General features: G+C 33.4%; 1 protein-coding gene across 3 annotated transcripts; it reads right to left on the reverse strand.

Moving 5' to 3' along the window:
- Positions 1,385–5,851, reverse strand: LOC105158406 (VAN3-binding protein). 3 transcript variants are annotated; one of them, XM_011075158.2, is made up of 7 exons: positions 5,345–5,851; positions 4,626–4,748; positions 3,282–3,672; positions 2,613–2,846; positions 2,414–2,463; positions 2,152–2,209; positions 1,385–2,007 (listed from the first exon to the last, which is right to left on the reverse strand). In XM_011075158.2, the coding sequence occupies exons 1-7, from the start codon at positions 5,660–5,662 to the stop codon at positions 1,793–1,795; spliced, it is 1,389 nt and encodes a 462-aa protein (XP_011073460.1). In that variant the 5' UTR covers positions 5,663–5,851; the 3' UTR covers positions 1,385–1,792. The 3 variants fall into 3 exon arrangements, with proteins under 3 accessions (XP_011073460.1, XP_011073459.1, XP_020548709.1); XM_011075157.2 differs by having other exon boundaries at positions 4,626–4,751; XM_020693050.1 differs by having other exon boundaries at positions 1,813–2,007; positions 2,148–2,209; positions 4,626–4,751.

Genomic DNA, 12,023 nt, shown 5'->3' on the forward strand with positions numbered 1-12,023 from the left:
AAACTTTTGACGATATCTATTATCTCTTATAATATTTATATATTATATTGATAAAATAGAATCTATTCTACTGGTCGAAAAGAAATTACTTATAGAACGAGTTGTAAGTAAGGAAAGAATGAGATAGTGATAATTAAATGTCCTGAATAAGGGGTGTTTCATAACCCGTGATAGAGACAACCCGTCCGAAAGTGTCGGGCTTAGCCCAAGAAGGAGCCCTTTGGTCCCGAGGAACTCCTTGCGGGGCAAGAGTCTCCACATAGAGGGAGTACTTTCTCATGTAGAGACGTGCTACTCACAAAAAGGATAAGGTTGTACCTTATCCCTGGTTTTCCACCTTCCTTCTTGGATACACGGCTCTCCCTAGAGTCCCCGTGGAGAAGGGCTCCCGCTCTATAAATATGGATGGCACCCCTCAACAGACCCCTTCAACAATTTGGGAAACTCTCTTGCTGCCTCTCTGCTACTTCTAAACTCGTGTTCTTGCTGTATTTAATTTATGGAATTCTTAATCCTATTTCAATTTCTCGTCATAATTTATCTTTATATTTATTCACTTCTAAATTTGAACTAACTTAAGTATCAAAGTGCTAACATGTTGTTTTGTATGTCCTTTTTCTCAAGTGCTTTCATTCAATTAGCCCAAATCCGGCATCAAGATCCAAGGACTTTAGTCCCGAACTAAAATCGCACGCATCAATTACAAATACTCCCTACTATTTGATGAAATCAGTAATCCTTAGATGGAAGTATGAAATTATCAACTTTGACTTACTGTATTTTTATTTTTTTTAAAAAAAATTAAAAATTTATAAAAAAATCGAATGGGGGATGAAAAAATTTTATAAATTATTAAAAGATTATCCACTTATTCTATAAAAGAAATTAAGATTTTTTAAAAATAAAATAAAATTTTAATTTTTAATCCGTAAGGATATTTTGAGTTTATCACAAAAAAATAGATGAAAATCTAACATATTGAACTAATTGTTAGACGGTTGTTAAAATCAAGGGAATATTGGTAAATTTTCAAACAACGAGAGGATACTCGTAATTATGCTTAACCTTTGGGGAGGTCGTTGTAATTTACCCAAAAATTAACATAGCTAGTTACATTTAATATAAAGGGACAAGTGAACTATATTTAAAAAAATATAAAGAATTTTTAGTCTATCTTTAAAACACAATAAAATTTTTCGTTGAGTTTGCCAAATAAATGGAGTTTTATATATGCTATTTGGCCAAATAATAACTATAACTAAAAAACATGGGGAATAGTATAACTCTTAAAATAGTAATCATAATCTACATAGGGATCCTGTTATTATTTCTAAATTTCATCACTTCAATCAAACAATGGAAAGTATTACAAAAAGGCAGCACATGCACTAAAAATACAGACAGATCTATTACACAAAGCACTAATTACAATAAAGCTACTTAATCTGAAACCCTAACCTATGCCCCCCACCAATTAAAGGCAAAACCCCACAAGAATAAACTTTGCCTTGTACATATATTTGTTTACTCACAAATGTGATTTCTCCCATTCTTTTTTGACCAAACCCTAGTCCAAGATAACCCTTTTCTTCCCCACAAAACAAGAACAAAGTCTTGGATCACATGGTTTTCTACTTTACTTTTACACACACAATCCCGATATTACATTGTACAAAGCAAAGATGAGACCCCATTTGGGAATAACTTATAAATCTAGCACCCCTTTTTACATTAAGACAAGAAAAAGAAACAACAAACCTTTAAATACTATGTGTTAGACCCAAAAGGGATATCAGTTTATGTGTTTGTTGTTCCTCTCAGCAGCAATTGTGAGTAGTCTTGAGACACCTTGAGTCCATACATCATGCTCTCTTTGGTTCTTGCACTCGAACTCGACGACCCCTCGTCCCACCGTTTTCAACGCGAAGTATCTCCGGTGCTCGCCGCCTTCAAGCAGGTGGCGGCCGGGCCAGGCCGGAATGTCCTTCAAGACTTCCAGCACTACATCTGAATATTTCAAAAACAGAAAAAACATAAAGATGGCAACTCTTTCATGCTTTTCTTCTTTTTTCCATGATGCTTTCACAAATCCCCAAAAATGTCCTCTTCTCATCATGAAGACAAAAGATAAAAAGAAAGAAACCTACTTACTCTTTTTCTTTTTGGTGACGGTCCCAGCGACATGTCTGCTCTTCATCTTCAGCATCACCTGGAAAGAATTTCTGATTTAGATCACGACTTAAAGTGAAGAAAGCAGATAGATTGATACATATTTGTAATGATGAAGAACTTTAACTTTTTGTCTTGGAATTTAGTTTCATCGATACATGTAAAAGGTAAAGTGTGTGTGTGATGTATCGGAGAAAGTTCAGAGCGGGTTTGATTGTTCAATCATGTTGAGGAAAAAGCTTACCTGACCCATTTTGTTAATGTAGACAGATACTACTTTCCAATGAAGATCACCTGCATTTATAGGGAATCCAAGTATCAAGCAACTGTGTGTGATAATCAAAAGTTGCTATAACTGCAGCTTAAGTTGTAATAACCATGATTGCTTACTGGAAATACTTGTTTCTAACATGATGAGATCATTAAGAGGATGCACGAATTACCCTTTCGAGTTCTCTTGAGAAGCTCACCGCCTCTGGCAAGCAATTCCCTACTACAAATTCCGAGAAAGTTCTCTTCTGGGACGAGTTCGCCACTAAAACTACCATTTGAACTTCCATTACTCCCACCATTGCCGCGGTTAGTAACTCCCATCACTTTGTCCACAGGGATCACGGCTGCAATATTCCATACTTCCTTCAATGTCCTCGCCTTTAACGTGGCGGCACCGCGCAGAGCTACCAAAGAGTAGTCAAACAAGTTAGAAAGACACCAATGAAGAAACACAAAGGGCGAATTCAACACTTAATAGAAAAATATGCCAGTTATTTACATACGTGTGTGTGTGTGTGTGTGTCTTTTTTAGTAAGTTGAACGATAGATTGTGAATAAGTACGACCCAGATAAAACATAAAACACAAAAATTCAAATGGTGCGGAGAATATTCTTGTGTGAAGCTAAATTTTCTTACTAGAAAAGAATGTTTTTACAACGGCAAATCAATTATTTATCAACTACCAATAAAAAATTATAGAATCACAAATTTACCTGTAGCTATATACTAGAAAATTGATCCCCTTAGATGGACTAAAGTCTAACATCGGATAAGACTCTGCCTTTATCTAAATGCTGAAATTGACATAATTTGACTAGAAAAAATCAAGCATACATACCCGTGGCAGCAGCAGCTGTCAAGGTCATGATGTCACCCGCAGACCGAACATTGACAGCTGAGCTCACGACCGAAGCCAGGTGCTCACGCTCGGCCCCCATCACCTCGGCTGCTTCAACGCATTGTGCAGCCACCAATGTGGCAGCAGATGCCACGGCCATGTCGGTCTTGGCCATTTGTTCGTCTTTTCCTGCCCCCGAAGAGGCAGCCGCAACCCCGGCAACGGAAATGGCAGCATGGAGCTGGGCATTATGTGCTCTCACCTCCTCTTTCTTCTTCTCTTTTCGGTCTTTCAACCATCTCCCAACTGTTTTCCCTCCGGTCAAACCAGTGCCACTAGCGGCACAGCTCTTGTATTGGCTGTTGCTGACCGGATTGCTCAACCGACAATACTGCATACATAAATCTACATCAGTGTCGACTTTACGAGCTTCTTCATATTCCACGAGCTAAAACATATATTATTGTGGAACACATGCGGAAAATTTTGAGTTAGATGTTCATAAGCCTAGCTAGAATGCAGCATCCACCTCGTGCAACTCAATTAATGAGACCATCAAAGAGCACCCACCAGAAGAATGGACCACTTTTTCTTGTCTAATAACTAGTCCATATTCTCAAAAATCAACATGAACCACAATCTAAAATGGACAGTGCCCTCATGAAAAATTCCTCATATTCAACAATTGCCTGGCAAATCACCCGACGAATTTGTCATATTATGCCAATTTATAAGGATCGACATAAAGATCAAATGTACCATAAATCATCGATTTAGATATGGTGTCGCAATGGCAGGATCCATGCCCAACTCTGGAGGACCAAAAGCTCCATAATTTTTCTAAACATCGCCTTACCGACCAATATCACACACAACGGTGCCGACAATATTTCCACAAATGAAAACACGCGCGCACATGCACACACACATATATATGTGTGTGTTTCGAATTACAATGTAATTTCTGCAGTTATTTTAATCTAATGTCTTTCATGCTCATGAAATCTGACTGAAAATATTAAAGAAGATATAAATAAAATAACTAAACATGTGATTATATCTTGGTGTTTAGGAGAAGGAAAGGTATAAATCTGGTACAATTTTTACACACTCTAGGTATGTTACTGCTTATTGGTTAAAGAGAAAGCTGAGATATGCCTCTCTGGCCTCAGAACTTGTGTTTTGTGACCAAAAAGAGCCCAACAAACATAACCACAAGACAACCAAAAAATTCCAAACTCCAAGATATTGTAAAATGAGATTAGTCAATAAATGCACGGCAAGAATTATATAATAAAAAAAATAATAAATAGAAAATATATTTCAAGAAAAAGAGTGACGGACCTTGGGGTCATCCATTTCAGATGGGGAGACTGGGGGGCTGTCAGTGAGAGAACCACAGCTCTGACCACCATTGAGAGGTCCACTGCTGTGGGATAGCCTTCCTGAAGTGCGTGGTGATACCTCCTGCTGTTCATATGGTACACATATCAGTACTGCTACAGTACTAATTGTATGCCAATTAGACATACTCAAGTCACATAATTGGAAGTACTAAAAAAGGTTACTTCTTGAATGTATGAACCCAACTATTTAGAGACCAAAAGTGCTCTGTTTTCATATTGATAAACTGTTGATGTCTTCTCCAAGAAAATTACATTTAAACAGCTTAATGTTCCAAGGAAGATGTTGGTTTTCCAAAAAATAACACTTTGTTATCAATATTAAAACCTTAAATAGAAACATACATAGGAAAACAAGAAACAAAAACAGAAGAAAAGAGCATCAGCAAGAGTAAAATTAGTGGATAGTAACTTAGTTTCCAAGACACATTAAAGAACAAAAAGAGAGCAGAAAACTCCAACAATCCCCTTATCCAGAAATAATTCCAAGAACACAAGAAAATCAGTTCATCAGTCAAAACGAAGTTTACAGAAAAAACCAGATAGAATATGGACAAAAAGGAATGAACTTTAGGCACTATGTGGAATAAGTCCAATATAATTATTTTTCAACCCCATTCACACACACACAGACGGGTGAAAGCTCGAATCTTGACTTACAGATTGAGACATAATCCGTTCCATGACAAGCTGAGAAGTCTCAGAAGAAGCAAAGGAAAAAGGGTTCCCAGAAACGGTGGCTGAAGCAGCCTCCTCCTGCAACTCAGCCGTGATATCTTCATGAATAATTTCGGCGCCGTCTCCAACGCCGCCATTCTCAGGAATGTTCTTCGGCAGAAGCTGAGGCAACTGCTGCGGGGCTAAAGCCTTGGAGATTTCAAGGGCCGAAACACTCCAAGAGCGGGATAGAAACTCCATTGGCTCTCTGGGAGTCTCTGGAGGCCTAATGAACATGCGCTCGAGTTGAGCTCTCTCCATAGGGAAATCAAAATGGTGGGAGGTAGTTGATTGCTGCAACTGTAGAAGAGGTTAAATGTGATCATGGGAAGGGGTTAATGAGGTGAGCAAGTTCTTTATAGAGTGTTTACATGTTAGAGAGAGAGAGGAACAGTCTGAGTGAGGGGGGTGTGTGTGTGTGTGAGAGAGAGAGAGAGAGGGAATAGAGTGAGTCAGTATTGTCTGCTTAAGGCTTTATGTTGAGAGAGAGAGGAAATACTTCTGGGATTATTTTCATTTTGTCCCATGTATTTTATGTAATTACATTTTCACCCTTTAATTTTTGTAGGAAAACAATAATTTCAAATTATGTTTGACCATGATGTCACCAGTTACTATTTATACTTTTGGTCAAGATTGTTAAAATAAAGGATAATTGTATTAATATATTTTTTGATTTATAGTTTGTTTATATAAATTACTAATATTTTTTTATATTATTATAAAAATTATTTTTAACAGTCAAAATATAAAAGTATTTATGTGATAATATTGATATATTTTGAGAATATATGAGTAACTTTTCAAAAACAACTGTGATTTGTGTAAATGATATAGACGATTTTAATGAATATATGTACGATTATTAAAAAGGCAAGAACGATTTGTGTAAATAGAACACAAATTAAAGGGTGTAAATGTAATTATCTCTTAAAACAATTATATTAATATTTGTAGTAATTTTTATTTTTATAATTGGAATAAATTATAAAGAAAGTTTTCTATTTATTACTTTTTGTTAAGCAATATAGAGAAAATTATAATTAGTGACACTGAAGCGTTTAAGAATAATTTTTTTAAAAAAACAAAAGTATTTATATTTACAGCTTCTGCTTTTGAATTACATAGAATATAAGTAGATTCAAAAAATTTATACGCATCCCACTACAAATATGTGCAATATATTAGTAAGATTATAAATATTAAGTTATTTTTTCGAATACACCAACTCTAAATATTTTTAATGTTTACTGTTACTTAATTTACAATATTCTATAATTTATTCACACCACAAAAGCAAAAGCCATTACAAATATCCCTATAACTTTTAGCTTAATATTAGTTTAATTTAAATAATTCAAATGTAGAAATTCTAAATAAAAATATGTTTCAACTTATTTTTAACAAAAAGCTGATAAGTACTTATTTTGAGTTTATAGACAGTATACTCATGTCAAAGAGCTCTTTAAGTAAAGTTGTAAATAGTTTATACTCGTACCAAGGAGTTCTTGACTTGAATTTATAGATAGTTTATACTCATTTAAAAGGAGTTTTCATATAAGTTTGTAAATAGTTTATACTCGTATTAAGGAGTTCTTTATTTTGAATTTGTAGATAGTTTATACTCATATCAGGAAACTTTTCAAGTAAATTTGTAGATAGTTTATACTCATATCAAGGAGTTCTTGAAATTATTTTTGGAGACATTAGATAGTTTATGCCTATATCCATGAGTTTTGAATTTTTTTTTTTTTTTTTTTGGAGACATTAGATAGTTTATGCTTATATCTAGGAGCATTTGGAATTATTTTTCAAAAATATTTGATAGTTTATGCTCATATCTAGAGGACCAATGGGAACGATTTTTCAAGACATTAGATAGTTTATATTCATACTTAGGAGCATTCAGAGTTTTTAAATTTCATAGTGTTGTATCATCAGCATTGGCTTCAATTAAATATTCATCTTCTTTTCAATTGAAGCTCATTTCAATTTCATATGCTCGACTGGCTAGCTCACCAAAAGTCTTTGATTTTATTGCTTGAAGAATGTAGCATAGTTCCTAATGCATGCCCAGAATACATAACTTGACTACAGAAATTTCAGGCAAAGTATCTATGTAATTCAACGATAAATTTCTCCGATTATTGATGTATTCATGCATGGGCTCATCTTTTCCTTGTTGATGGTTAGCAAGTTCAATCATGCTAACAATACGTCGAGCACTGTAAAAGCGACTGAAAAATTTACTTTATAAATCATCCCAACTATCAACGGAGCTTGCTTCAAGATCAATATACCAATCAAAAGCAGCGTCTGTTAAGGATAAAACAAACTACTTATTTAAAATTTCCATTGGTCCCAACATTATTGCATGTTTCAGGGAAGTGAACAATATGTTGCCCTGGGTCCTCATGGCTAGTAAATTGTTGAAACTTTGGAGGCCGGTAGTTTTCTGGCATTCTCAATTGCTCAATTCTTTTTGTGTAAGGCTTCACATAAGATTTGAAAGTTTAAACTTGAATTTCATATGTAACTGTTATTACTTCATTCACAACATCCTTTACATGCTTAATAGAAACAAATCCATTGGTAGAAACATGAATTCCTTTGCTTGTACTGCATGCAACGGAAAAATCTTCCTCTTTAAGTTCTTTTGATGTTGGGATACTTTGATACTTGTCATGAAGTTTTTAAGCTGGTTGTCTCGTCTTGAACATGTTTTAGTAAATTTCCAACGGCAGCTGTCAATGATGCAACTTGTTCTTTTAATGAAGTAGTATGCACCGTCATAACTATTGTTATCTCAGCTTTTTAACTTGTTCACCACGAATGAATCATATTATTTAGTTTCTTGTTTTGCCCCCAATTTAAGTGAAAATTTAAGGGGTAATACAATAACACTATCTCTAATTGCACCCACACGATTGTTGTATTGAGAAGAAGCTTCAAACTCGACATATGATGTTTCAAATTTGAAAAGTTGGAAATATTGTTTTACATCTTCGTTTGGCCTTTCAAGGTGATTTGCGATGAGAAGAGATGAGAAGTAAAGATTGTCCCACTAGGTGTGCAAAAATTTGTGAGCGGAAACTTTATCGTGTCTGAAAATCAAAAAAAAAAAATTAGCACAAATAAAAATATATGTTTGATAGATAAAAGTTGGTACAATCTTTATCGAATCCTCTGATATTTCTCTTCAAGAATGTGTTTGACAAATTCAATGATAATATATTCTTGTAGATGTTCTTTTGACTTGATTTGAATTTCTATAATGTTAATTCGAGGGCCTACGCTAGTAATCTCAAATTAAACGCTATAGTCTTGACTTTGAATTTGATGATTTGGAAATGGATTTGCCAGTTGAATCTTCTTGAGAATATTTCTGAATATTTATAACATTAATTCGAGGGCTTAACGCCTGTAATCCCAAATTAAACGCTATAATTTGTGGCGTGCCTTTGATAAACAATCTCCATCTTGAATGTCTTTGAATATTTTTGAACTCGAGGAACTACGTACAAAGAATTATTTAGCCTCCTTCACTTGTTTGAGTCTTCGTTCTCTAACTCTGTATGTTTAAATGAACTCCAGTGACCTTTTTATATAGGTGTCAAAGAGGTAAAGTTGTGATATACTTGAACACTTTTTATATTATCTCTTTATAATTTAATTTAAAGAGATAAATACATCAAATATTTGACAAGAATGATTAGTCAATAATACATCAAATATTTGACAAGAATTATTAGTCAATAATACATCAAATATTTGACAAGAATGATTAGTCAATTTAACATTATCTCCTTAATATTTGTATTTTTTAAAAGAGATAAAATATCAAATTATTTATTTAGATTTAGCATACATACAGTTGCTCCACATGGTCCCATCTGATTGGCTTGAATATTTGATTGTGAAAAATTATTTGATTGGTCGGAATACTTCATTTTGACACTTGTCGGCCATTGATTTGATGATAAAATGCTTATATATATAAATATTAATTAAATTGACTATTTATATTTTACAATTAATTTAACAAATTCCAAAATATAAATACAAAAATATAATCTATAATTAATATATTATTTTACACTTATCATTATTCTATATGAGGTGAAATTTTACTTGTCTATAAACCCATAAAAATATAAACACCGGTTTTAAGCCTATGTAGAGTACAAAACGAAAGGTCATCTCTACAATTGATTTATCATCTGAACTTTTAATAATAATAATTAACTTTTGACGTGAAATCGATGTTGATCAGATTATATTTCTCACCACCATTTTAACATAAATAAAAAATAAAAAAATATTGGAAAATTAAAATAAAAATGAAAAATAAAACTACGGTGTGTGAGGCTCATGGAGGTACCAATCCAAAGTTGCTCATTCTCTGGCTAGAGAAATTGTTTCCATAGAGCTGCAAGCTTTCTGGAATATTCTAAGTTATGCTCTTTTTTCTTTTTTTATTGATAATTAAAAAAAGAGAGGTAGATGATCGATATATTCAGTACCCTTTTAATATGGTGGAAAATAGATCATTCCCATATTGTCCCCTATAAAAGCATAGAACCCTAGATTCAATGTGTCTAGGTGATGGGTCGGGGCAACGCAATTCACCTAACACATCAGCCCGACATAATTACCTAAATGAAGGTGTTAGAGTATGTGATTTGAAAGTTAATTGGATTGATTATTTTTTATTCGTTAATTTTTATTAAAATAATATTGTAATGATGAATATAGTAACAGTTCACCAAATGAAATTAAATTTTTGTTGTGTTTACTATTTAAGTAATTAATAACGTGTGTTTCTCTCCCTTTCGCTTCTTGTCTTGTTAACACGAGAAGGAGGCGATCCCCGGTGATTTGAGCCGACTCCTTTAGAGGAATTCAACACTGAAATCTTGAGGAGGACGATTCAGTTGAGACGAGGAACAACGTTTGAAGTCGATCGAAGAAAAGGACGAGGGTACGTAAGAGTTTCAGCTTAAATTCTTGTCTCCTCTCGATTTTCTTTAATTCTTGACCTGTTATTTTATTATTTGTACACCGAGCACCCATAATAAGATCATAGATACATCTCTTCATCGAGTTATTATATTTTAATCTCATTAATTCAATTTTTTCACATTTTCGCCGCACCTCCTGGATCGATCCACATCCTACAAAAAGGACACGCAGCACGATCCAGGAGTGTCCGATGGAATTCGTATGAATAGTCGAAAACTATACATATTGTCCCATGAATGATAACTTGTCCTTAACTTTATCTTGCTTATTTACGACCTAACGTTCCCGCATCTAAGTTGAATGCCCCAATGTTTTTACTAAAGACAACTTAGTAGATGCATGTGTGTTGATCTCAGGTTACTTCCTATACCCCATCAGAGGACTAATCACAAAACCTGGATGCTCTTCCAGCGTGATCATAGAAGTCTATCTATAGCTGCAGAATTTTCAATTTGAATTGTAGGGCTGCCCACATGGTGAGTGAGTTAATTATTTTTTTATTACTAAAAAAAAACTTATATTAATATAATTATTTTAAATATGTTAATATTAATATGTTGAGTCGTGATTTTAACATGTATTTAATGCACAGTATAAATATACGTATAACATGCGTATAAACAACCTTTAGTAATTCACAGTATCTCTAATGACGACACCAAGTCGCGATCTGATCGCGACTTGGGTGTGTTTTTTTTTTAAAAAAAAATATTTTTAATATAAAATCACGAGTCGACATATTATTATTAGTATATTAAAAATAATTATATTAAAATATTTTTTTTTACAATAGAAAAATAAATAACTCCATGGTGAGTCCATCACTACAACTCTACCTGACATTTAATTGTTAACTTAAAACAATAATATGAAATGACGTATAGAATTGAATATTACTGACTCGATGAAAGATCTCTACATATTGTCGTATTAGAATACGAACAAATTCAGGTATGATTAATAAAAATTAAAAAAAAAATCATGAATTAATCTTGTCTTGTTTAAATATTTTCCGAATATCCAGGGGCATTTTGGTACTTTCATTCATATATTTTGTCTTTCAAGAAAATGCAAAAAAGAGAAAGGATAATTATACTCTACTCTCCTGAAATTTAGTGTAATTACATGTAAACTCTCTGTAGTTTAATAATTTACATCTAACACTCCTGAGGTTTGTTTTCGTGTAACAAATAAGTCCATTCGTTTATCAAAATTCACCGAATATGCTGATATTATGAAAAAAAAAAAAAGAATATGTATTTTTTTACCTCCATTGACTTATTACTAACTTTACTGCAGGTCAAATAAATATTTAAATAATTAATTTTAAGATGTTAAATATAATTTTTTAAATTATGAAAAATTTATATATAATTAGGTTGAACGTGAAGGGGAGGGAATGTAATTACCGCAAAGTAAAAAGGTGGGGCACCAAGGAGCTGAAATCCCTATCAATAAAGGAAAAGAATTAATAGAGGGGGGAGGGGCCAAAAATCCATAAGAAATATAGAAGTGGGAAAACCTGAGATAGAGGCAACCCCCCAAAGTGGGGCCCACTCAAAGAATGAATGAGTGGTGATGATCAATGATTGGGAGTTGT

The sequence above is a fragment of the Sesamum indicum genome, linkage group LG3 (genome assembly GCF_000512975.1).
Source record: "Sesamum indicum cultivar Zhongzhi No. 13 linkage group LG3, S_indicum_v1.0, whole genome shotgun sequence".
Lineage (NCBI taxonomy): Eukaryota > Viridiplantae > Streptophyta > Magnoliopsida > Lamiales > Pedaliaceae > Sesamum > Sesamum indicum.

Excerpts from the sequence above, each read along its gene's own strand:
- LOC105158406 (XM_011075157.2), bottom strand. The coding sequence starts at position 5,662 with ATGGAGAGAGCTCAACTCGAGCGCATGTTCATTAGGCCTCCAGAGACT. Across the intron at positions 2,847-3,281 it reads GACAGCTGCTGCTGCCACGG|CTCTGCGCGGTGCCGCCACG; the intron begins GTATGTATGCTT and ends ACTCTTTGGTAG. Across the intron at positions 2,008-2,151 it reads CGTCACCAAAAAGAAAAAGA|ATGTAGTGCTGGAAGTCTTG; the intron begins GTAAGTAGGTTT and ends TGAAATATTCAG.